The sequence below is a fragment of the Drosophila mauritiana genome, chromosome 3L (assembly GCF_004382145.1).
Source record: "Drosophila mauritiana strain mau12 chromosome 3L, ASM438214v1, whole genome shotgun sequence".
In the NCBI taxonomy this organism is placed as follows: Eukaryota; Metazoa; Arthropoda; class Insecta; order Diptera; family Drosophilidae; genus Drosophila; species Drosophila mauritiana.
Genome location: NC_046669.1, coordinates 7,827,970 through 7,854,971, shown reverse-complemented (window position 1 = coordinate 7,854,971; position 27,002 = coordinate 7,827,970). Strand labels below are relative to the sequence as shown.

At 39.5% G+C, this 27,002-nt stretch overlaps 2 protein-coding genes and 1 long non-coding RNA gene across 7 annotated transcripts in view; 2 read left to right on the top strand and 1 right to left on the bottom strand.

Annotated features, from left to right (window-relative positions):
* Positions 1-26,757, bottom strand: part of LOC117141304 (sterile alpha and TIR motif-containing protein 1) — a 37,845-nt gene extending 11,088 nt beyond the window's left edge. For 2 of the 5 annotated variants that reach the window (XM_033304684.1, XM_033304685.1), the window contains exons 1-3: positions 25,599-26,757; positions 25,410-25,534; positions 4,408-4,686 (exon numbers count right to left, since the gene is read on the bottom strand). In XM_033304684.1, the coding sequence (XP_033160575.1) occupies positions 4,408-4,686; positions 25,410-25,534; positions 25,599-26,106 (912 nt within the window). In that variant the 5' untranslated portion in view covers positions 26,107-26,757. Of the gene's footprint in view, positions 1-573; positions 1,182-4,407; positions 4,687-18,192; positions 18,473-20,250; positions 20,412-23,073; positions 23,440-25,409; positions 25,535-25,598 lie in introns of those variants that run through there. The other 3 variants (XM_033304687.1, XM_033304686.1, XM_033304688.1) reach the window with 3 other exon arrangements.
* LOC117141306 (dyslexia-associated protein KIAA0319) lies at positions 5,860-10,232 on the top strand. The gene is made up of 8 exons (XM_033304691.1): positions 5,860-6,615; positions 6,684-7,967; positions 8,024-8,155; positions 8,214-8,322; positions 8,385-8,575; positions 8,635-9,151; positions 9,211-9,378; positions 9,443-10,232. The coding sequence occupies exons 1-8, from the start codon at positions 6,010-6,012 to the stop codon at positions 9,643-9,645; spliced, it is 3,210 nt and encodes a 1,069-aa protein (XP_033160582.1). The 5' UTR covers positions 5,860-6,009; the 3' UTR covers positions 9,646-10,232.
* On the top strand, positions 14,919-17,049 carry LOC117141309. Its single transcript, XR_004459476.1, has 4 exons — positions 14,919-15,007; positions 15,067-15,165; positions 15,628-16,260; positions 16,650-17,049. It is a non-coding gene; the product is annotated as an uncharacterized LOC117141309 (long non-coding RNA).
* Positions 26,758-27,002: the final 245 nt, after the last annotated feature.

Below are 27,002 nucleotides of genomic sequence, written 5' to 3'. Positions count from 1 at the left end.
CTAGGAAAAACACAAGGAAGGCGATTTTCTATTTATGGTTTTGTTTGCTGAAAAGCCGCAGCTCGAAACGTTTTGACAAATGTTCGCGTATTATGAATCAAATCTAATTTTGGCCAGGTTTCTGGCGTCTGCCATTTAGAATTGAGCGAAGAAGAAGCCCCAAGAGTCAAACAAGTTGAACATTTGAACGTTGATATATACAAGTGTGTGGGCTGCGATCGGTTTTATAAGGCGTTCTTCTGGTTGGGCAATAAAACATGTGCACACACATAAATCGAGAGCGATTTGAATTGGCGTTAAGCATACGACATGTTGGCCAAAGCGAACAGCAAACATTTCGCACCCCAGTCGCTCACTACTTTCCGGCTGACATAAACTTATCGGTAAGGTAACACATTCAAGTACCCCTGATCAATAAATATTTTTCCCTTACAAGTGCGCAGGGTGATGGAGTTTTGCTTGGACACGAAATCAAAAGATTAGATATCACTTGTGTTTCTTTTTTCCGCCGATTTCTGCGTCATTTACTAAATTATCACAATGATGTTTTGTTCGAGAATCGGTCGGACTAACCTTCGTAGATCGCTGGTTTCAGATCAGAGTTGGCAACTTCTTTGAAAACTCCGTCGATTTCAATTGAATTTCATATTACGTATACGCCTCCGTTTTGATAAAGCACTTAACTCGGACATATACATATAAACGTATGCGAGCGTTTATATGACTGAATAATCAGGTTGGGATGAGAGGCTTATCAGACACAGACACACAAGTATATTTTCATATAGACTTTACTTTCTGCGCTCCACAATTTTCAACTTGCAGGACTTTTACTTTTTTCACTCACTGACTTTTTCACTTTTCGTTGGTATTCTCTTTACTACTTTCGTTGTTCGTGGTGTGATTGGGTTTTATTTATTTGTGCAATACTGATAACAAAGAGAGTTCGTTTAATTGTTCGTTAATGGGCAAAAAACCCACGATTCTTTGCTCATTGATTTCGTTTCGGTACTCGCATAGGAGAAAATTATTATAAAGTTGATTTGTATTATTTCTTTTTTTTCGACGGCACACACGCTAGCAAAAAAGAACTACAGCAAAATTATTTCCGCCTCGGCTGAGTGTTTTTGCTATAGTATTTCTTGGATTTCTTAGCGCGGTGCTGGTTCGTTCGTTTCGTTAACTAAAATAAAAATGAGCGCCGAGCACGAAATTTCTAGCTCCACAGGCACGGGCAGCGTGGGAGCTTGGCAGCTCGAGAGCTTTTTCAGCGCGGTCGCGTCGCTGCCGGCGTCGTTTTAAAGTGCGATCGCCGAAATGCACTGAGCGAAAAAGTCAAGTTTGTAGTCGGAATACTTAGATATAAAATGGAGGTCCTTTTTACATTTGAAATTAGTTGAGCATTAAGCCATAAAAATGATCATATGACTTATCAATCGTTCGAAAAAATATAGCTTTTAAAAAATGAGCCATAAAACCAACCAATGGAAAATTCTTGATGCTAACACCTTAATTATAAAAAAATATATTTTAATGTAATAGATTAAGACAACGCTGATGCAGTTATGTGAATTTGCAACAATTTTTTTTAATACTATATATAAAGTTTCTCAAATTTGCGTCCCGTGTAAGAAGAGAGACAGTGAGTGAGGAACAGAGACAACTGAGCAGCTAAATGGCAACACATGGTTTAGCTTTTTAGCGTATGAGTTTTTGCGGCAGAGGAATTCTAGGAAATCAAATTGTAAATACAAGTCTGGGCGGCTCTCCCCCAGCTTTTTTTTGTTGTTGTGTTCGTGTGTGTTTATTTTCGCCGTGTTTCCCTTCGCTTAATCTTTAATTTATGCCGTGAATAATTTGCATTTCCATAATTCAGGCTGCCAAGTCGGGTTCGATCCGCGTTTGTGTACGGATGTCTAAGCTTTTCAAGCTTGAGCTTCTCTAATTAACGAGTTCTCGGCTTGCGGTCGATTTGTAGTTCGTTCTTTCGGATTTTCTGACTCGAGATACTTTGGGATTGTATCTCTTTCCACTCATTTCAATTTGCGATGTTTACTTTTCTGATTACCACGCGACGTTTTATTGGGAGAGCGAGCTAAAGAGCTTTGTTTTGCTTTTATTTAGTATCTGAATAATTGAGTGCTAATATATGCATAATTATTCAGCAAATTTGCTTAGCCTTTATAATATTCTAATTATTATTGAGACCGTTGGGCTTGTCTAATAGAAATAAATGGGCTTTAAATGTATTTAAACAATATTATGGCACTGGTTTTATTGTTTGTTTGTTATTTTGGATTTAAGAAGATTCGATCCCACATTTCAGGTATTTGTTTTTCGCAACCCAATGTTTAGGTAAAGATCTTAGACAAAGCATTATCAAATCATATCCCGCGTCATGGCAGCTTATTCATTTGGTTTACCTCAACCATTTCTTCGAAAGTCAAATCATATCGCAAAATTGGCTTGCTAACCATCTAATATAAAGCTTATTTCCTGGGAAAACTTAAATTGTCATGCTACTCGAAGAGAACCAATTCGCCGAAGTAGTGTGAATTTGTGTATTTTTCTATTGAATGAATGAATTTGGCGATTATATTATTATTATTATATGAGCCCCCTCTTGATCACAGCAAACTAACAGTAATCACATCGCAATGAAGATGCTTGTTGAACTTGGACCACAAACACACAATCTCAGTCACAACCAGGATGTGCACAGATAAGCAAGTGAGCCGGCGAATTCAGCACGATTCACGAATAACAAATAAAGATCCGGGGAACGGGGCAATACGGGGGCCAATGGAACCAGCCGGAATTGGAGGCACTCTGCTCTGCTGACGTAGAATTCGATGGCGACGAAGTGTGCCGGCTGCCGGCAAGTGACTCAGCCTCCATTTCAAGCGAGTCAATAAGAGACCCCAAGAAGAAGACTGCGGAGAATTTGTTTTTGTTTGGATACCCTAGACTGAGTGGGGTACGCTCATTTTGGGGTTTTCTTTTAATTTCAAAATTAATAATTGCAAGAATTTAATAGAAATAGTATATTTGCAGCTCATTAAAGACAGGCTAGCCTTATGTGAATAATTAATTTAATAGGAAATATAGTATAAAAGTAGGCATTTCATATTCTTCCTTCCTTTTACAAGATATATCAATTTTAAATATTTAATACTAATAATTTCAAACAACAAAAGATGCATTAAGAGTATGTCCAATTCCAAAAACCCCGACAGTAGCAATCTATCTCATTTGCTTGTGTAAGGGATGTTCAAACATTTGCGACAGTCATTGCAGCGCTTAACTAGCGCGCAAAATGTGTCATAAAGTTATTACAAAAGCGAATTATTTCTCTGTCTACCTCATTTATAAACTGTCAAGTTCTAATTTAGTAAATTAAATAAAGCGGGAATAAAGCTCGACCAGGTCAGGGGCTATTTTTAGGGGTATGAATGGTCAGGAGCATAGAAACTTTTCTACCAAAATCGATTTCCATCAGGTCAAAACTATTTTTATGTCTAGTGTGATAACAAACAGATCAGATAGTGCGTGATATCAAAAATGTAAAATGTTGATGGACAGTCCAAATGACAAATTGCAAATGGGTCAGTATCTATTTTTAGCGGATAAAAACTGACGACTATTAGATTGCCAGCATTCTTATCAAAATGAAAGCGGGAAAAATGCAAAGATAAAAACGTGTGCTGGCTATGCAAATTCTAGTGAAAACCCAATTCTCGTATCTAATCTATTAGAATCGTAAAACCGAAGCATAAACAACTTGTTAACAGGTCATTAAAACGTTTAAAAAATATTTGCGGCACGTTTCGCTCTGCCTTTTGCCTCAACTCCCCCCTCAACTAAATTGTTCAATAATTGTTTGAATGCTTATTTATGTAGCTACAACTCAATCAAGCCGGGCAAATAATAAATACGTGATTAATAAAACCGATTTGGTTTGCCCAGCAGCCAGAACGTCGCCAGCGGGGCTATGAAATACTAAAGGGTAATCTTATCATGCCGAATGGTTTCCAATGGAAGGGCGTTGAGTTCATCATAGAACTGAGGTTCGGTTATCAAGTGTTAACCTCTAGACTTATCGATGGAACCGCACCACCGAAAGGTACTGGAGATTAGGGGGTGGTTCCTTAAGTAATGCGTTAAAAATAGCGGCATTATGCGAGCTCTCCTAGATTCCAAACGGTTCACTTCAGATATCTGAGCTGATGACCACGGCTGCGTCAGATTCTATTTTGTCTAATCGGTGTTCTTGGTAAAGGTAAACCTAAATAATGCTATCAGAAGGTAAAAACTAGGAAAGAAGTGGCTTATCACTTAAATATATTACTGCAAAAGTGATCCTCGCATTTCTCGTTCAACAATTATTGAACAATTATCGAAACCTACCTGTTGTGATGTGGATGTGGACTGGTGTGAGGTTTCCTTAAGACTACTGCATGAACTAGAGCTGGTGTTGATTTGCCTGCCATTCGCGATGCTGTGGTGTCCAGCACCACCCACTCCACCGCCCACCACGGATCCATTCAAGGTCGTTGGAGTTAGGGTGCTTATGGCGCTGCTACTGCCAAGTGGCTGCGGTGAGCTGTTCTTCTTGTGGAAATTCTCGATCAGCGAGGTGGGTGGACTCAGCACCCCACTTGGCGAGCTATCCGAGAAGTCTGTCATCTGTGGAGTTAACAAAAAAAATAAATTAAATTAAATAGTGGCAAAACATGTTTCTTGTATGGTAAAAGCTATAATACAACTGCATTGCCGACAAATCGCACAGCTTCAAGTCAAACGTCTTGCTGATAAGCAGCCAGCATACAGAAATTGTGGATTCCCCATGAAGTAATAAAATATTCATAAAATTTATGTGCCATTAAAACACTTTACATGGTTACCACGTTCCATTCAATGAGATTTATGTGTTGTATTTATTGATTGGCTGTTTAAATGGGAATTCTTCAAATTGCATGCATCCATGACTTTTAATTAAGTATTTACTTGGAAGAATTTCTTTTTTCGGTTAAGTAGATTACCATAAATACACTTAGAATTACAAATTCACGGATCTTCACAACCAGGTGTGCCTACAATCAATATTTTTTGGTTACTTAATGCTGCAGCTTTAGATAAAACTAGGGCTGACCATGAAAAACCTGAACAAGGCCGTGAATTTTAGCGGTTAGATAAATGGACTTTAAACGGATTTCCAGGGGACCAACAACAAACGGCACAAACCGACAAGGCGCAGCATAAGTTCTGGTTGTTTCGGTGGATTCAGGTTGATTTATATTCCCTGTTTTGCAATTACAAATTTGCATAAATACAATACGGTGATTTATCTGCGTTTGCTTGAAACGTAATTAATTTTTCTGCAATGCGATTTGTGAAATTCGATTGGCGCGTGGGTTGTGTTTATTACCATTTAAATCATACGATGGGTGTGTTTTGTAGTGTATTTTGCGTGTGGGAAGCACGAGACCATTTTTAGTAAATACAGCAGCGGTTATAATAATATCATCCGAAAGCAATAATGGGCATATTGGATGATTCATATCGCTTTATTTGACATGCTTTATGAAATTTATTATAAATTAATTTTTAAAGAGCTACTATATTTGCATAAATTATAATTTCAATCGATAATTGCGCAATTCTTTCAAACGCGTAAACCGTTACCAAGCAATCCAGAGAGAAAGCTTACCTCCAAGCTTTTTCGTTGTTTGCTGCTCAGCGGTAACTTGCGTATCTAACGCTCTATTCCGCTAGAAACCTCCCAACACTCATTCCACTCTCTTTGGAACTCGATATGCCGTGCCACTTACAACACTGCTTACTGCGCAGGGCTGGCATAATAAATCAGCTATCAGCTGGAGTAATTGCTTATTTTTTTTGTTGTGCGCTGGCTGAAAGAAAAAATCGCAGAGCCAGTGTTTTGCTGGCGATTTAAACTCCGAAACACCAGCAAATAGTCGGCTACTTGCGGCGGAACCCACGGTAACGATGGTTCAAGTGGGCAAACGGATTTGCAACCTGCTTTTGCTGGCCACCGCGATGGCGTCAGCATATGCCGACGTCACAACGCAAAACGCTCTATTGGGTGGAAGTAAGAAACACAAGGAGACCAGCCCCGATAATTCAGTTGGTGCTGCTATATCGCCCAATTTGGTGTGCCACAAGATGCTGAGGCACGTGTTCGAAAACGCCACGCCGCGGGATGAGCAGCAAGCGGGTGTGTTCGAGGAGTACAAGCCGCCGCCGGATGCGGTGGAGCCCCTGGAGGAGGAGGCCTATCTCTGGAACTGCCTACAGGCTTGCTGCGAAAAGCCCCGGAATGGCAGCAGTGCCTGCAATGTGGTTCTCGTCTTTAAGGCCAAATGCTACCATATCCGATGCCAGAGCAACGAGGCCTGCTTGCCCAAGCTCAGGGTTCGGATGCCCAACGAAAAGGTTCAGATGGTACTGGTCAATCCACTGGGCGACGCCACCTGGCCACAGCTCCTCAAGGCGGAGGCAGCCAAACAGAATGCTGAGATCCTGCCATACGATGAAGCGGCACTTAATTTCTGGAAGCAGCCCAGAAGGTTGAGCTACCTGGCTCGCAATCAGGTAAAAGGATATTGGTTTCTCTCTATATTCCAGATTTTTATAACAGATCTTATAACATTTACGTGTAGGAAACCCCCGTTTATGAGGACGAAGATTTCCCATTGGCCGACAAGCGAATGAATCAAATGATCTTCCAACCCGACGAAAACGATGTTCTGGCCAACGAAGAGCTCGGCTACTACGATTCGAATGCCAAGTTTACCACCTGCGACATGGAGACGCCTTGTCCACCACCGCAACAATGTGTACCACTACAGCCAAATGCCGTGCGAGGAGTCTGCACTTGTCCAGAAGGCTTTGTGTGGAATAAACAGAGGAAGTGCGTAATGGCAGCGGTTCCATATAGCTCATATCTCACCAGCAATGAGGCGGGACAGCAAGAAGCGGCTGCTAGTGAGAACTCACCGGAGGTATCAGCGCCGCCTTTGAAGGCTGAGCAGAACAAGGATATCGTAGTCTCTGTAATGTCCAAGGAAGTTCGTCTGCCGGAGCAGGAGGTGACCCTAGCGGCGTTTACGGTTCCCGATGAGCAAACCAGCGATACCAAGTACAAATATCTTTGGACACTTATTTCACAACCCAAGGGTCCTATGAATGGCACTATTTCGGATCAGAGCAAATCGAAGGTTAAGCTATCGAATCTCTCGGAGGGACTGTATACTTTTAAAGTCACTGTAACTGGAGACAATGGAACCTTTGGCGAGGCAACTGCCAATGTTACAGTGCTTCCCGAGAATCGAATCAATCAGCCACCACAAGTCATCATTTCGCCGAGGGAGCAAATCATCCGTCAGCCCACCACCAATGCCATACTCGATGGCAGCACCAGCACGGATGATGATAAGATCACCAATTGGCACTGGGAGGTGATCTCGGGACCGATTGGTTACCAACCAGTTTTGCCAGAGGTTAACACACTCCAGTTGGATCTGACTTCGCCGGGAAACTACACATTCAAGCTAACCGTAACCGATTCAAATAACGTGACCAATTCAACCACTGCCACGATAGCAGTTCTTAAGGAGACGGATTATGCTCCGGTGGCAAATGCCGGCGATGCCGTGATCTTGTATTTGCCCAACAATAATGTCACTCTGAATGGCACTGCCAGTTCGGATGATCACGAGATCGTTGCTTGGGAGTGGACCAAGGATGCTAGCGACGAGGCCAAGGCTGTGGATATGCAGAGAACAAGAACACCCTATGTTCAGCTGTCCAATTTGGAGGAGGGCATGTACACTTTTGTTCTAAAAGTAACCGATGGCAGTGGGCAATCGAGTACAGCTAAGGTCCATGTGTTTGTGAAGCCTCCCACGAATTCTCCACCAGTTGCTGAGGCAGGAACCAATACGGTAGGTTTTAGTTAAAAGATTATCATTCATTCGTGTTAATATCATCTATTTTACAGACTACTAGCTTGCCCATTAATTGGGTGGTTTTGAATGGCTCCGATTCCAAGGACGATATTGGCATCAAAAGTTATTTATGGAAGCAGCTGAGCGGACCCAATAATGCAGTCATTTTGAAGTCCAACTCATCAGTAAGTACATATATATATCGTTATGTTGGACCTCATGCAATCCCATTTAACCCTGCAGATTGCCAATGCCACCTCCCTCACTCTGGGACTCTATGAGTTCGAGTTAACCGTATCTGATGAAAATAATAACACCGCTACGGACACCACGTGGGTGAAGATTGTTCAAGGTAATCATATCCATAATCTTTAGTAGTTCATAGGTGCTAATTACATTACATATCGTCACTAGAACGAAACGCAGCTCCAATAGCCAACGCCGGTGGAGATCACACCGTCACCCTGCCGGCCACCGCCATCTATTTCAATGGCTCTAAATCCTGGGATGATCTGGCAGTGGTCAAGTATCTTTGGACACGCGACGAGCACAGTCTGGCAGCGGGCGTCATTGTGGCAGATACCGACAAGGAGCCCGTAATGATTGTGAGTAAAGATTTAACTCTAATCCCACTGCGACTTATATTATTTATACAATTTTCCAGTTGACCAATTTAGTACAAGGCCGCTATGTATTCACACTGACTGTGAGCGACGATCAGGGTTTGACCAGTTCAGATACTGTCAGCGTGAATGTCCGCAGTGATCCCAAGCTGTTGAACTTGGTTCAAATGACCCTGCCTATGGGCATCTCTGTGCTCGTACAATCTGAACTGGATTCGGTGGTGCAAAAACTGCAGTTGTTGCTGGGAGATGAGAATAAGATTCAGGTCAGGGAACTAAAATATGACTTGCATACGGACGCCACTGTCCTGGTCTTCTATGTGAACGATGGACAGGGTAAGGTATTGGATGGTTTGCAAGTGGAGCGGCAGTTGAGAACCCAACTGCAGAAGGATGCATCTATACTGGGCGCATTTGCCGTGGATATTCGCACCTCCGTTTGCCAGAATGATTGCTCCGGTCACGGCTCGTGTAATCCCATTACAAGAGCTTGCATATGCGAGGCGTTCTGGATGCCGTCGGCTGGCTTCTTCTTTAATAGCCAGGAGGCCAACTGCGGTAAGTTTAATAATGTTATTCACAGCATTAGGTGGCTAATTTCCTTGTACATTTTTCAGACTGGTCCATATTATATGTGTTTGTTGGTGTGATTGTGGGCTGCCTCTTGCTGTCTGGAGTATTTTGGGGCATAGCCTGTGCCTGCAGGCAATCGAAAAAGCCCCGTCTTCGTCAGAAAGTTCAAAAGTATTCATTGATTGGTAATAAGGATGAAGAAGCAGCCAATTGTAAGTACCAATTTCATCTTCTCCTCGTAGCGAAGGACTTATTTATCTATATTTTCACCTGCAGATTCTCGAAACACATCGCTGACGGAATCGGAGACGGATTCCGATGTCCTCTTTGAGACCCGCACCAAGTCCAATGGTCTGGGCAAGCACAAGTCGCACAATTCTCACAGTCATGGACATGGAAGTAGTGGAGGGAGCGGATCTTCCGGCCGCGATGGTCATAAATACGGAACACAAAAGCTGGGCCGCAAGATCAAGGCATAAAAGTATATGCATCAGGATAAGGAGATCAAATATGTGTGTGTTAGTCGATCTACTATACCGTGTGTGTGATATCTATTTGTATTTCTACAATGTACTCGGATCTTTTGTACTTTCCGCAAAACTCGTCTGAAGTCAAGTTGTCTATAAGTTCCTTTACGTGCAATTATTTTAAGTTAAGAGCCATTGTTTATATTATTTTAAGCTGCTGCTGTGCAACAAATATTATTTTTAATGTTTATTTCTACTGCGATAATTTTTATGTGTGTATATTTTTTTAATTAATTAATTTATTTGTGCTTTATCCCTTATATATATATGTACATTTCATTAAAGCTAATGGTATAATTTGGTATTTACAGTGTTTAGCTAAGGCTTTCATCTGAAATATTTATTAATTATGTCTAGTTGACCTGTTTTTAGTTTTTGTATAACAATATTTATTATTTATTAAGGAAAACAAGGGAGAAGAAAAACCTTAATTGAAAATGTGTGTGTATATAGACATAGCTTTTCACAATCAATGAATCAATGTAACAAACGACATGTAACTGCTTAAAAGTGCATTATTACCCACATTAAACGAAACTAATAGATGAAATATGCATTTCTTTGTGGCTGACGGGGAAATCCAATGTCGTTGGTTTAATTTACGAGCGCTAAATCAAGGCAAATTTCATTCAATTCATTTGATCAATCATTAATCACATTTGGCACAGCGTTTGGATAATTTGTATGCAGAGGACATATCAGCAAATCGAATGCTGTATGCATTCAAAAACATTTCTCTTTGGCGGCTACAGCTGGGCATGCCTCTGATGATATTTACACGACTTGTTGACTTATCACTGCTGTTTTTCTGGCAGCTTCTTTACTTTGATCAGATTTTAATTCAAACATTGACGCATTTCCAGCCCACACACAAAAAGACAACACCAAACTAGGCTCCAATGCGGATTTCTTGCCAATTTTTACACAGCAAATAATTCGTTACCAAAAGTTTAACTTTCTATCTTATCGGTTTTAAAGGGTTCAAATGGTATTTACAGATTGATATGATAAATATGTTTTAAATATTTCGTTGATGAGTTTAAAAAATCATTTTGCGAGACAAAAACTGTCACGGCTATCATTCAATTTTTTAATACTTTGTGCATACTGGTAATTCTTTTAAGTGTGGCTGTCTGTTACGATTTTTGGCGAAATAACTTAAAGATTCGCTGATTCAGTCCGAGCAGGAGCTTAAGTATTTGCGTGTTTATTATTGATTTTAGCCGGATTTGGCCGGCTCCGCGTGGACCTGATCCCCGTCTCCACCGTGCGACACCCACACTTAGCTGCCTGTCACGCGCGACCCATTTTTCACAGCTGGGAGCGGCCAAAAACACGCGATTCACCCATATCCATGTGGCGCCCGTCGCCTGTCGACTGCCACATGTCATGACCATTGTGCCACGTCCTTTGACTCTAATTAGCCCAGGGCTCAGCCGAAGCCAAATCGACCTTCGCCTCTTTTTGCATGTCCTGACTGAAGGTAAGGTTTTTGAACTCTTCACCACCAACCCCACCCACCCACTGCGATTTTCTCGGTATTTAAAGCTCGCTTATATGTTTGTTTTCCCCTCATAAGTCTCAATTAAACGCCACTCGTCTTCGAAGAATGCCTCTGAATTCTTTTCCACGAACTTCTCCGAAATTATGAATTCTTAATTTCTTAATATGTGATGGCAAACTAATTTGCATGATCTGCGATCTCAGATAGCGCTGATGCCGTCGACAGCTTACAGCTGTCGGAGTTGTTCACATTGTGGGACTGGGCAATAATAATAACGTCTATAGTATTATTCACCGAATCCCTGCAGCAGGTGGCTACTGGTATTATCATTATTATTGTCATTTGTCAAATCAGCCAAAGCAAAAGAGAAAGAAAAAAACCAAGTTTTTTTTAGCTGTTTGTTTTGTTTTAAAGGTGAATTCCTCTGTCGCTTTGAGTTATGACCATTTTGCATAAATTAAGCGAGGGCTTTATTTTGTTTTAAAAATTATAAAACGAAGAAAAAATGTTCACACTCAAATCAGACGGTATTTCATAATGGATTTTTGACAGTGGATGATTTATGTGGAACAAAGGGAGATAAATAACGATTTAGACTTGAGATGAATTCGCAATTAAATAATTAAGTTGCTATCTAAATTATTCAACAACGGTCCAGGCACTGCTAAACTCCAAATTTGTTTTAAATGGTTTAAAATGTCAATTTAAAATTTAATTTAAAATGATCCTCGCGCACCAACGGAGTTTTTTTGAATTCGATATTCGATTAACAAAATTAGGTCAGATATTTAATATCAATTCTTGCTGAAGGGTATTCGTTAGTCACTTTAATGCCGCATGACACAAAACAAATTATCTTCAAATTTAAACTTGATGATTAGCAAAGTTTTATTGATTTATCAAAGTATTAGTTTTGAAGACTTGTCACAAATTCCGAATCTAAAACCGTTTCAAGGTAGGGATTTTTTCATCACTGTGGATTTGCATATAATTTGCGGTTCACTTTGGTTCAGTTTCGTTTGGTTGTTTCATTAAAAAGTTATAAAACTTCAACAATTAACATACAAAAAAAAATGGGGGAAGACAAAAAACAGAACCCGTAATAGAACATGGAATAATAAAACTGGCTTTTATGTGGGTTTTTTGTTTGATTTTTATGTGATTTAAATGAACACCACATTGAAATTGGGCAGTGGGATGGGGGTCGGAATTTTAGCAAGAATATATACCAACAAAAAAAATTGGCACACGAGACAACGCTTGAGTGATTTTTAATGTATTCGTGACAATAATTTTTGGGCGCTGCTGATATGGGGTATACGTTTGGTGGTTTGCGGAAGGGGTTTGGGGTCTTTTTTTTTGGCTGAATGAGTTGGTGGGTGGGTGGCTGGTAAAGGGGTGCCAGAAGCACCATAAAACGTATTATACTGTCGTTTTATTTGCGTTTTATTATTGTTTAATTAGTCCCTGGCATTCAACTATGAATGCCAAACTTTGTTTGTTTGCTTTGAACAGTAGCATCCTCCAGCCCCCAACCCATTTTGTAGCAACCCCCTTCCCGCTTTTTTCCAACCCAATCCCCCCCACAAACAGAGAGAATTTCTATCATAAAGCCAGTTTATTGTTCTAGGGCGGCAAATTTCAAATGCAAACGTAGGGGGAAATTGCGAAAAGAAGAAAATGCGAAGAGAGCTCCACAATGTGGGCAGAGTGACATTTCAGGGGAAAAAAAGAAAACAAAAACTGAGACTGTTTCCAATGGGTCGTAGGTTGAGGTTGTCGTGTGGGCGAGGGCGATAAACAAACTGGAAGTGCAAACACCGACTGCGAAAAGTTGATGAATAGTCTAACCCGAGTGTGAGCTAAGGAAAAAACAAATACAGAAATATTTAAAGGTTTGTTAAAAATCCACCATTTTAACTTCAAGAGATAATAGGTTCATAAAATGTGATACTTATTGATCGCTTTAACAAACGCTCGTTCGAAACACTATTGGTTATCCTTTCAAATATATTAGTATTCATTTTAATTTATGTTTTTCCTGCCTATTAGATACACCTTAAAAATAGCTTTGAACGTCTTGAGCTCTTTAGCTTTTGACATACAAATGCGACCTTATTATAATTGATCACTTTAATAAGTCAGCTTCAAAAAGGCCTACAAAAATAGTGCTATTTCCACTCACTGTCTTCTTGGCAACTGGCACCTTCAAGTGCACTTATTTAAGCCAACTTTCAATGATTCAATTTTAGCACTTTCGTCTCCGACTCGGCTTTTAGTTGCCCACTTCTCGAGCTCTCTGCCCCCGGAGACATATATTTTGTAGCTGATGCACCTGCCATTCCACCTGCCAAGCGAATGACGCGCTTTGCAATTTGAGCACTCAAAGGTAGCAAATTGAATGAAAAATAAAGCGGGAAAATATTTACGATGACATGGCAGCCAGAGGTATTTCCGCTCAGCTCCACCTGCACCTCCAAACTCAATTTTCTATTCAAATTGCCCCGCTGCGATAGATAATGCAAGCCGCTGAGCGAAGGAAAATTGGCAAACGGCAAAAAAAGGCAAGGCAAACGGGAAAAATCGCACAAGTTCAAGGTCTATGTCAGTGGCATTGTCGTGCTCTGTGATTATATTTGTATCTGCATCTACGTTTTGTATCTGCATGTTTGGTATGGCAACGACTGCAGCTGAAACAGCTGCGATTGCGACTGCCATTGCCAATTAGATCTGTCTGAAATTTGTCTCATTAGCCAGAGATTAATCTAATGCATTCGAATTTGACGTTACATTTAGCCCACTGCGTAGGCGGTTGGCTCACCTGACAATCTTGCCAAAAGTTAACCATAGGAACGATGAAAAGCTAAGTGGTGAGGGGGTTTTAAAAACCAAAGATTCCGCGAATCAATTGTTTCAAAATTATCGCGAATGCGAAGTGAGCCACGTATAATGTATGTATATATTAGGCTGAGGCTTTTTATCTTATTGTTTTTAAATGTGAAATTACATTTGCATGATGTTTAGGAAATCGCAGTCCGTTTTAAAGCCCCCTCAAAGTGAGTCAAGATAGCTCTTAATCATACGACTTAAACTATAATTTCATCAGGGAATGAAAAGAATTTATTAAGAAATTCCATTTGTATATGTGTACATATTAAAAAATTAAAAAAAAAAGTTGTAATAAAGAATTTAAGAAAGTAAAACCTTTAGCTTTCTATAAAATCAACAATTTTACAAACTTTGCTTTTATTTTCACTTTTTTTCAGATAATATGTCGCATTAAGGAAACGATTTCCACGTTATCCCTTATGGGGATTGGGCACCCATATTTTTAGAGGCCGGGTCAGATTGCAATCCCTGCAATTTGAACAAGGGTGTGTTTACTTTCGGCTACCCCTTTGATTGCCCGATTGCGTGGGCCGGGCCAATGTCTTTTGGACATGTTTGTCGCGACCGCGATTCGATATCAGTTGTACTGGCGGAGATAAGCCATAAATAAACGGAGGGAAAGAAAACATTTCACAGAAACAATAAACAAAAAAAAATGGTATTCATATCTATGTGGTTTACCTGTACATCGAAAAACCGGTTCGCAGATTCTTTTCACCTGGGCGAACTGCCAATCTGGGAGACGAGGTAAAAGTGCCAAAATGTATATCGTTTTAATGGGTTCTCTATGTGAGGCCGAGACTGTGTGTAGTGCAATCAGAAAGCATAATCGAGGCAATCGACCATGAAACTGAGCAACAACTACGCAAACTATCTATAAGATACATTTCCCATCGCACAGCCAATTGTGGCCAGGAAGGGGTGAGGTGCCTTATTATACCCCTACTATAAACAATAACAAGTTTTTTATGTCTTTTCAGGGGAAAAGTTTATACAGAACTTCCTGTTGCTAAAATTTACAACGGAACGTTTTCAACATTGAATTCGAAATATTGGCAAATATTGGTTGGATTTCAAAGGTAGATACAGAGGTGGTCAAAAGTATTTACACAACGAGCTTTTTTTTCAATTAGTTGACAATTGAAAAAAAAGCTCGTTGTGTAAATACTTTTGACCACCTCTGTATATATTTAAAATTTTAATATCACACAATTTTTTAAAACATTTTGCATAATTATTACCTTATGGTTAAAGTTGTATTTCAATCAAAGAAAGGTTAGGAAAGGTGCACTCAATATATTTACTGCATTTTTTAATCACTATAAACACTTTTAAATCTGATTTTAATATTTAATGCTTCTTCGATCTTAAAATATAGAATATTATTCTGTTTCCGTTTTATTTGTTAACACTTAACCTGAATTAACATACATTTTATATCATTATTTATGATAGTATTAACAGGTAATAATCACGTTATTTTTGTAATTTATAATTGCGCTTCGATTTTATATATTTCAGCACTGGTATTTTGATTTCAGCTTTTGAACGCGCGACGGCGACGAACACAACTGAGTTATGAAAACTGAATGAAAAGCACAAAAGCAGAGCAAAGTAAACTTGTTTGCCGCCTGCCCACCCCCAACAAAAGGGAGGGAAAGAGCGAGCAATATGAAGAGAGAGAGAAACATCAATATTGGCGCTTTTTAGCATTTTGACTTAACAACACTGGCAGTGAGAACGAGGCATTACCATCTGGTAAAAAAGCTTTCAAAACTTGTTGCTCTTGTCTCTTTCGTATTTCTCTTTCCCAAAAATATGAGAAACCGACACTTTAAAGATATATTAACGAATATCGAATATAATTGGAGTCTTAATATTCGTATATTTTATAGAGATCAGAGTAAATCTCTTACAGTTTTCGATTTACCCCTCTCTTTCTCCTCTCAATTCCCCTCTCTTTCTCGCACACCAAAACCGCTGCAAATTTGAATTAATGGTTCACCCTGTTGCTTTTTATCTTTTAATTGAGCTGAGCTGCAATTCAAGTGGACCGTGTGAGATCTACGAGGCGCTCTGGGGTTTTCCCCGCTTCGGGAAAGAAAATCATCTTAATTGAATTCATTCATAAATTGCAGCTTTGAACTGGACCAACAAGTCAACAAGTCTATCTGGTAAATATCTACGAGAGTGGTCCATAATTCAGCAAATTAAATGAAAGGCTGTTTGGAAAATGGTTTTATTGATGTCATTTCAGTTGTGATAAAAATGTAATCACTGATGAATTAATTTTAAATGGATTAATATGTATAAAAATATTTATTTATTACACTGAAATTAAATAGAAATTTTGTTTGGCCCAGAGTTATTGAAATGAAATCCATAGAATGCATTTTAAGCTTTGTTTACTCCTTTTCCCTTCTAATATCTTTGCTAATTGAAATGCCATATTTCCCCAATCGAATTTAAAGACATTTTCCAACTGTAATAACAAATTTCTCAATAATGGAAATCTTAAATCAAGTGAAAGAACTAAAATTTAGTAACTGCAATCTCACCACAGCACTGATCCTATAAACAGACCGAAGGGGCGCCGAAAGATATCTTAACATTGCCCCAAGATGAGGAATAGTCGGCGCAAGAGTGAATCCCCCAAACCACGGCATGATCGCCTGCTACACCGCAGTCCGTCCGTTTGTCCGCTCATCTGTCCGTTCGTCGGACAGTCCGTTCCCCCAATTGACGTCAACGGCGCCGACTAAAGTCAGTGAGGCAGGCCGTAAGAGGCACGTACTGGAAATCAAATGATGTAGTTTCTACATTATATAGACAAAGGCGACGTCGGCAATGGAAAGCAGGGTACAGAAATAAAACATTCGGTTCCACTTTAGAACGAGACGAAGAGCAACGCACAAAATCCAACAAAGATCCAGATCTTGGCTATATAAGCGAATACAATTATATTTTTAGAGGAGATACAAATACAAGAAATCTTTAATCAATTTAAGAGAATTTTACTCAGATACTTTCTTGGCCCAGGTCGAGAGTGCAAATTGGCAGATGTTTCGTTGCGTCTGGAATCGTTCAATATCAATAGATATATCTGGGCTAACCACTTTAAATGGGCAACTGGAAATCCCCGGGCCAACTGCAGTTGACGCATTTCCAGTCGACGCATTTGTGTCTTAATAAACAAAAGCCGCATGAAATTAATTATAAACAAATAGCTTGCTATCGTTCGATCTATGTGCCGGCAATTTTAATGGTTTGTGTTGTTTTGTTCTCTGAATTTGCCAACGCTGTGCCACGAAAATGAGCAGAAAACGTGTTTGAAAAGTGGAAAATTAATGTTTATTTTTAATAGATTGGAGCTATTCAAAGTGTGGCACTACGCACCAAAATGCGTTTTAATTTTCAGTTTGAGTTCGTTTTATGACCGCATATTTAATGTTTGAAATGACATTTACAACCTGGCCTCTAAAAGTGGTTTTAAATGCTTTTGGCTTTTTGTGAAAGCTGAGAACATATATTTTTTAAACAAACCTAATTTTATAATATACTGTAAATATCAAGTAATAAGAAATATGAAACAAATTTGCACTTCCTGTTTTTACTTGCAATTTTTTATCAGAGCGACGTGATTTTTTAGAAATAATACTTCCAGATTTCGAATCCGGAGGTTTCTTTATAACTTTGTGCATTTTTAGACACATAATATACCACTGCAGTTTCTGGGAATCCTGCACATAGTGCATTCGAAGTCATTAACAAATTTGGACGTCTTGTTTGCGTTCTTTTCCTTTCAAACGAAAGAAGAAACCCAGGTCCCAATGCCATTGCGTCAGAGAAGCAATCATAAAATCATGTTTTTATATAGGTAGTAAAGGTGGCCATTGAAATGAGCATTCTTGGTCTTTCGGGCCGCCTTTCACTGACCCATTAGGAGGAGATCGCTCGCCGTCGTCTGGTTGCTCATTTTCTGCCGGCGACGGCGCCTCGGGGTTAATGTACCCTGTGACCCAAACACTTAACACAAAACCCTTGACTCTGCGGCACAATTGGGTCTTCATTGAGGCAGTTTTTGGGCGGAATTGATTGACAATTACCTGATAATGCTGCCGGGGAAATATGAGACGCGATCGCAGGGCGGCCGAGGTGTGAGTGCCACTGGTTGAGGCATTTGCCGGTTGGGTTTGCGCCAGCAGCGGACTTCTTGTCGATGTGACAACCATTGTTTATGATTAATCGTTCACTTGGATTCACCGCACTTTGATTCTCAATTTTATTCGAATTCAATCTGTTTGATTTTTGGGAATTTCCCTCGTGCACTCGCTGTTTGTTTACCCTTTATTTATGATGGGTTCGTTGGCATTTTTCCTAGGAATTCTTAGCAACAGACACAAAAGAACCAAAACAAAAACATTTTTCATTTATATAATTATTAACAAGCCAGACGATTAGCATTCCGCGGGGTTAACAGCAGAAGAAGACCGGCCGAGTAATTTATCCGCATAATCGCATTCAGAAAGTGTTTTTGGCTAAAAGTATTTTACCGTTTCAGTATTGTTGCGCATAAACAATTATCAAGCATCTGGTTTTTGTGCTCGTGCTTTATTGTGATTATCTGTGTATTTATTTTTGTTTTTATTTCGAATTTTGTGTTTTGTCTGCTTTTGGCAACCGTTAACCGAAAGATACGCGAAAGAGCCACAAAAGATCGCGCTCAGAAAGGCTTACACAAGAAATGCCACAGAACTGGTTTTCGTGCCTGGCCGTGCCTGTGACAAATGTATCTGCAAGATACACAATAAGCGTAACTGATTATGGATTCCTTCTATGGATAGTTTTCTGCGTATTCTCCAGATACAATGCCCAATGGTGGAGTTGCACTTAGCAAGTTTTTCTGTGCTTCCCCCAACTGATTTGTATCTTATTTGGAAATAGGCAACCGATCGTTTGAAGCTGCTAATTGAGAAGTAAGAAAAGAACTGAACACCAAATAGGCTTAAGAAATACTCTTAAAAAAACAAAAATAAAAGTATCTTTCCAAGCTGAAGAATGCGCATCAATTTCGAGCATTATATTACAGAGAACTTAACCCTTTGCTTTACGATCTTTTTAATGCTCCATAAAAGTAAACCTTTTCTGGAAAATCCCTAACCCATAAATTCAAAATCTTTCCATTGGCTTGAGCATTACATGCAAGAGATGCAAATAAGATACGTTTGACATTTACAGCTTCTTTCGGATCAGACCTTGACTCGATTCGACTTTGGTCTGGTTTTTCACACCTTTGGGCGTGGAACAAGTTCAAAGCCCACCTAGAAACTCGAGTGAAACATTTGAAAAGCCCACGTGCTTGGGTTTTCCCCACTTCCGTTTGCCAGTGTTTTTTTTCTTTCGCTGTGTCTTCATGTAACTGACTAATGAGTTTCCGCTTGGATAATACAGCTAATGCCAACAGGCGACATAAGGCGTTAACCGCTTTTTCCTGTTGCACTTTTGGCTTGCTGAGTTTTTTTTTCTTTTTTATTTACTGTGGGCGTTCGTCTGATTGATTTTAAGTCTGCCAAAGCGACGAAAAGCCTACGCAACAATTTGAGTTTTTTGCTTTTTGAGTTTTTCCAAGCACATTTGCTTTGAGACCGGTTTTCTGCTGTTAACTCGTTTTATTAGCCCACTTAATTTTTGTTTCAACAATCTATGTAAATTTATTCTTGAATTTTCTATGAGCTGTGCACTCATTTACAAATGTTGATTCTATTTAATATATATTGCAATTTTATGTATATTATATCGTGTTCCATTTTTTTTTTTGTTTGAAATTTAATTTTTGACATTGCTATTCCACGAACTTGTATTTACAAAATTTAAGATATTTATTTCTTTTGCTGCTAATTTGTGTATATTTTTCTCGGATTTCTTGAAATGTGTCCCAAATGAACAATATTTTTCCGCAGTAAGTGCACACAAAGTGTTTGCAGTTTCAAGTATATACGATATATATATATTATCCAGACTTTTTGCACATGTTTTTCTGTGCGTCGAACGTCACATGTGTGATTGTTTTATTTTTAATCACATTTGTGATTTTTATTTTTAGCTTTCATTTTAAATTATGGTCACAGCTCGATGGAAATATTTTTCTTTCACGCCTTACGCACTTTTCACTACGATTTATAGCGATCCTTAGGCATTTTCGCTATTTCACAACAATGCGTTTGAACAATAAATCGTTTGTATTATTTTTAAGTAGCTTTATTATTGGATCTTTTCTGTATTTGTCGTTGTCTTCGATTCCGCTCCACGAACTCGACGTTCGAGTGTTCGACACAAGACTGAGGCCTGAAATTTTATTTTGTGACTGGCTGGCTGCCTCGAAAAGAGAAAAATTCAGACGAAAGAGACGGAGTGGTTCGGTCAGAAAGAATAAGAGCTAAGAGTGGGTGATCGTACAACAAGTTGTTTTTACTCGGCTTTTGGATGCGAATTATAATTTGATTTGATTTCACGTTATTTATACTACCTTTACATCTTTTTCTTTTCGCATTTTGGCAAATGATTTGCGATGAATTTTTCTAGGAAATCTCAGTTAGATTTTTCTCTCCTTATTGTTTATATTTACCAGCTATTTATTTGTGCGTGGATTTTGTTTTATTTACTCGATATCTGAGCAAACAGAAATCATCTCAAATTGATTCGAAATCGACACGTGCGTTTAAATGGGAAAAATCTTTTAACATGTTTTTGCCGCGTTGTTTTTTATATTCTTTTCTTTCTTTCAATCTAATTGATTTGCGTATTTGTTTATCAGATGGTTTTTGGTACGCTTTCGCATTTGCAGGAAATGCCAAAGTGGATCGAAAATAAGCAAAAATCTTCGGTACATTTTGGTATAAATATGCCTTGAACTGATGTAAAAAGTTCGCCGCACCTACATAGTGTACTTGTATCTTTATTTACCAGATACCCTGAGCAAGTTGGCCAGAAGAAGGTCGTTCATTACTTAACTGCTTATGCAATTTGTCTCAGCTAATTCATCATCTTTCCATTCACATTAATCTGTCGCATCCTTCGGCTACTTTCGCTATTCAGGTCACAAAATTACTCACTAAAGTGTGCCATTTTCTTTTGATCGTATTGAAAGAAATATTTAAGTTAATCACAACTTTGTCAGGTGTCATGTCCTTCAAGTGAGTCATGTCCATTCAGCAAAACCAAAACATGAGCATGTGAGCTTTTCATTCTTTCACAACCACAGTGAGCGCTCGAGGTAATGGACACTTTATTAATGTAAACATGTTGATATGAACAGAAGGATACAAATATTTTTGTTGTTTCCGCAGCTATAGAATAATATTTGTTGAAGAATAAATAAATTGAAAAGCGAGAAGCGATGGAAATGAATGCGAATAACATTGAAGGAACAGCAATATAGCAGTTACCATTCTTCTACATTTTTTTCTAGATCAACACTGATTTTTTTTGGGTAAATAAATAATTCTTTATATTAATTATAAGAAAATTATAACCCAAAACAAATAATATTTCTTTTTTCACTCCTCAATTTCAGTGTTTGCTTTAAGGAACCTCTACTGTACTCTTATTTTCCTCGCCACGTACTTATTTGTATCTACTCGTGTATCTACGTATGAATGAATTGGCTTTCGCCTAAAACATCTCTGAGTCATCCGAAAGCCGTGATTGAGTCTCCAATAGCAACTTGTGCCGATCGCGTTGCGATGAAGAAGTTTTTTAGCTGTGAGTCATCACCGTGGGAGCTTAGTATCTTTTGCTGCATCCGCTGCATCCGAAGACGTAACTTTTAAGCCTAGGGCTATAACTTTTACCAAGACACAGACCACGCCCAGTTTTTTCCGACTTCAGCTTCAGGCCACGCATGCGCCATGGCTTATCGTTGAATTTTTCTCAATTGGAATTTTCATGCGTAATTGATTTTTATGCATTTCTTTTTCGGCATCCGAGAGATTGTTTATTTATTTATATGCAAAGCGTGCTTAACACGTTTTTCTCCTTACCCTTGGCTGCACTCGACTTTTGTGATTTATTTGAGATTGGAAATTGGGTCACTTGGAAGTCGGAAGGGGGCAATAATTCCCTGGAATAACACACTGAATCGAACGTCAGCAATAATGGGTTTTTGCCTTTTGGACAGAGGTAATTTATGCGTCAGACTGGGTTTTTCACTGATTAAAAGGATGCCTTTGCAACATATTAAATTTATGTTAAGTACTTTACTTAAATGCGTTCTTAATAGTTGCCCAAAAAATCTTGAAAATGTTGATTGAAGATTGTAATAAGACAATTTGCCTTTTTCACTATCTCGATTTGAAGCACATGTTGCAACTACCTTAAATAAAATCACTTAGTATGTAACATTTTATCCACATATTCGGAAATATTGTGCCACTTTTCAAGCATTTGTTATTGCAAACTCTGCGGTAATAAGCTATTTAGGGGTATTATTGAATATTATTTGCTTAAATACTGACAAGAGTCAATAAACAGTAACTATTTGCCGATGGGCTTGCGTCATTTACATTATCCACTTGTTATCAAACAAGCTCTAAAGACCCTTGCCCAGTTGCCTTCCCTAATGCCCTCATCAGACCCACAGATAGACTGCCATTATTGTTTACAATTTCAATTAGATGTTGGTCATAAATTATGGCGGCTAATCCCGATCGCGACACCTTACAAGCATCCGCATTTTCACACACCTGAAATGCTAATGACACACCATCTGAAGCCAAAGCCGAAAGCAAAACCCAAACCGACAACGACACCGAAACCACTTGGACAATTTGTTTTGATTTTGGCCGTGAACTGAGTAGCATATCGGAATAATTCAAGTTTGTCTTTTGTTTTTACTCTGGCATCCATATCTATTTCCATTGCTATTCAAATCCGAGAGATACAAACAAAAACACATGACATAATTGAGGTATTTGAGTATGCGAACTAACCTTGACAGTGGGCATTAGTTGTGCATTAACTTTCATGCTGGAATCGAGATCAGCTCGCTTGGTTAGCTCCCGAAAGGTTTGCTCTACGGTTGCAATGCTGGGGTTATCCAAAGGGGTTTTAATCGCCTTCTTGGGGTTATCTCTCAGTGATAAACGGCGTACGCTGGCAAGACGAAAAGTGCCTCTACCATCACCGGAACCACTCGACTTGGTTCGAATTCGATTTGATTTACGACCACTACGCGGAGGGCTCTTATCGTTCCGAGTTTCCCGGCTATACTGCTGCTCTTCTTGGTGGGTTATACTCAATGTTGTTTTCTTGCACCACAAGCCGCTCAAACGATTGCCCATGCTATACGGTTTTCACATCAACTTTCCGCGGGTGTTCAGCACGATCTAACGTTCGAGCAATTAATCTCGCGTATTTACAAAAAGATTCTCGGGAAGAAGTCGGATACTCGGATACTTGGATACGAACGGAATAGGAATCGGAGACGAACCGGTGCGCATCTCAATTCGACAAATACTGAAAATGGAATTCTTGACGAAAACCACAAAATGCCAGACCCAAAACACAGTTGTCCGTCCGTTTATAAGTAGCTTTTGTGCCCCTCTCTTTGCCTTTTTTTTCCCGCCAGTGTTTGCCGCTTTTTGGGGAGCTTTATAATGCGAACAGAACGCGAGTTGACTTTGTTTGTATTTCGACTGGCACTATATGTGCCCCTCCTCGGTCCCCAAAAACATCGGGCCTCCCGGTACTAATCGATTTTTTCTCTCGACAACACTCACTGGGGCTCTCTCCTCGTGAAGAAGATTCCCCGACAAACCCCAACTCGCCAACTAATTAATATGCTCGGGCGCTGTCATACACCCAACTTCATATAATATTAACAACAATCTTCTGCGACTCACGTTCCCAGTGTGTTTGCGCTGAAGAGCTTGTCAAATAGTTAAGAACGCTGGGGAGAACGAAATTAATTGATCTGCAGTTGGGAAATGGCGATGGGAATACCCTAACAGTTTGTCGAAGGTATCTAATCAATAGAAAGTATGTATGATATAGAAATTATGAAAATATTTGTGGTGTCAACATACCTTTTTATTAATAATATACCTTCGATTTAAGTTACTATAAAAACATTAGGGACAGCTGGTCATCTTATCAGCTAAGGTGTAATGCCCTCCACTATATGGGTCATCTGATCTTTTCTTAATTAAAAGGTTGTCGGCCCATCTAATCGCGCGATCAGGGAACACGAATAGTTCTTTGTTCCCCATTGATTACAACTACGATTACTGGAGCTAATCAGTTGCTCACCTTAAAGGGTGATAGTACCATAAAGTTATCAAGCAACCAAACGATCAAGTAAGTCAATATGCCTTTGGAAGGGCATTCGCAAACGAGAAATTTGCTTAACGACGCACGAGCCACGCTAAAAATCAACGCCAAATGCCGATTATTCATACCCGGTATAGCCATCCAATATTGTGGTTATAGCCGCTATATACTATATGTATAGTGGGCTCGTTTGCCACGATTCTCTTTCCTTTGCCTTGTAGCTCACTTTCTAGTTCTGTTTTGAAAACGTGCTAAATGTTATTTATTAATTAAGTTGACGCTATTTTCTAACCATTTACGTAAAGCAACGCTGAGCGGGAGAGAGTTATTTCTGCTCAAAGCCGGTTTTAGGAAAGTCGCCAACTCAGGGAGTGGTTCAGACCCCAATCCCCAAGAGTTCCCCAATCCAGACGGAGTCGCGTGTGAGGTGTGAGTTATGTATTTGCTTAAATATGGCACTGTAAAGCTCATCGTGGTTTACTTTTAGTTCGTGGAGTGCACTCAGAAAATTAATTTAATTAAATTATGAATCGATAGGGTCAAAATAATAATATTCTCGATTTATATCTAAAAGCGAGAAATTCTTGAAAGAGTGCCAATAATTCCCAACTAGTTCTATTTACGTCGAAATACCTACTAATCATTTCTAATTACCTTTCAGTACTATATTTCCCAAGTGCAGAACAGCACTTTTTTTCTAAGTGTATGCAAAACTATAATCAAAATGAGCCTAAAAACTGGCTCAGGGGTTGTTAAAGGTAACGAATGAGGGATAACAAAAGCTTGAGTGAGAGTTTATGGACACCATAAAACCAGAGAACAGCTCCAAGTGAGTCATGACCTTTGCTCCCTCAGAATGTTTATAAATAGCCATCGGCAATTATTACGAGTGGGAATTTGTAAAGTCAAAGGGCCGACACAAGTTTTGGCAGTCCGGAACTTTTGTTACTTTATAATATACTATAATATACATCTAGATAACTTAAAATCCACTTACATTTCCGTAACTTCTGATGCTCGAAGGACTGAGACTAAATAGCCTGCCCAGCTGCTGGTGATGTGTTGGTGAACCATTGCTGTTAGCTGATGATAGGTCGGTGAACATAGGCGAATGGCAGTGTTCTTTTGGAAAAATAAGTATATTCAAACTAAATTCGAAAATATCTTAGAAATACCCATCACTTACCACTCATCACAGGCGACATGTCCTTGGGGAAGGCGAACAGATCGTTGTTGTTCCGGATATCCGATGAGTTCAAGGTCAGGCTGGGCTTGCGCACGCCCAGAAAATTGGATGCTGATGAGGCACTGGAACAGCCACTGCCTCCCCCCGCGCCCTGCATGCCATAGCCCAAGCGGGTGTGGGCGGTGGTGGGCGTGACATTGGGCAGGTGGTGCGATTCCAGCGGCGAGGCTGACTTCGGTATTCCACTGCAGCCGCCGCTGATCGCTGGAACGCGCTTCAAAATCGGTGCCGGTGGCAGTTGTGAGGGGGAGGGACGAAAGAGGCCACCCACACTCGTTGGGTGGTTCAGTGGGTCACCGGGTTGCGCCTTCGGTATCGCCAATCGAAGAGTTTGCCGCGCAGCTAGCCTTCTTCCAGGCGCATATTTATTTCCAGGCGGCGCTGTTTGGTCAGCGCTCTCAGCGTGGTGAGATTGCGCAGTGGTGGGCGCCAGCTGTGGTGAGTTCATTATTTGATTTTCGGTGTGTTTTTGTCGCTGCTTTTCTTTCTATAGATACTTTTTGAGGCACTTGTTAATGTTTATAGCTCTTAAATATTTCGCTGTAAAATGTTTTCTTTATTTTGTGGTTTAAATTATTGCTGAGATTTAGATTTCATAAAATTAAATTGTGTGAATATAAATGATACAAAGTAGTGTTTTTTGTTTTGTTTTTATTTTGTACACGTTTCTTTCTACAGTTTGTTACGACATTCGTAACAATTTATTGTAGTTTATTTGTTGTTGAACTTCGGTCTGTTTAAACGTTTTTTCATTGTTACTCCTCTTTAGGCACTTGTTAATTTATAGCCCTTGCTGTCAACGTTTTTTTATCAATGAATTGCCCGCTGATATTGCCTGGTCGCGTTCACGGGAACTGCAGTGATTGCATAATTATATATGCACAAAGCCTAGTCGAATAAAGTAAAAAGGCTAAGCAGTACTATAAATAAGTTACAATGGTCGTAGTTGTTGATATTGCAGTTTCTTGGAACGTGCCAATGTTGGTTTAATTTATACTCATTTTTATTTGACCCACTTGCATTCAATACCGTAGAATTATTTCTTCGAGATGATAAAAGTCCGCAGGATTGTTTTACGCGGAAATTGTTATCTGCCAAGTTTTAAGTTGTGTCACACACTTTTCCACTGCGCTTTAACAAAGCATTTTAATTTTCTACAGCTGAACTTGAGAATTGCTACGTGGTGGCCGGGCAAATGTGAAATCTCCGACAATGAGAAATCTCCGTCCAATTTTCGTGACTTTGCGTGGGACCGGCGGCCATAAAAGCCACACGCCATTTAATTCTCGGGTTAATCTGTAATAAATATATACACACATATGGTCATCAGTATATAGACATAGC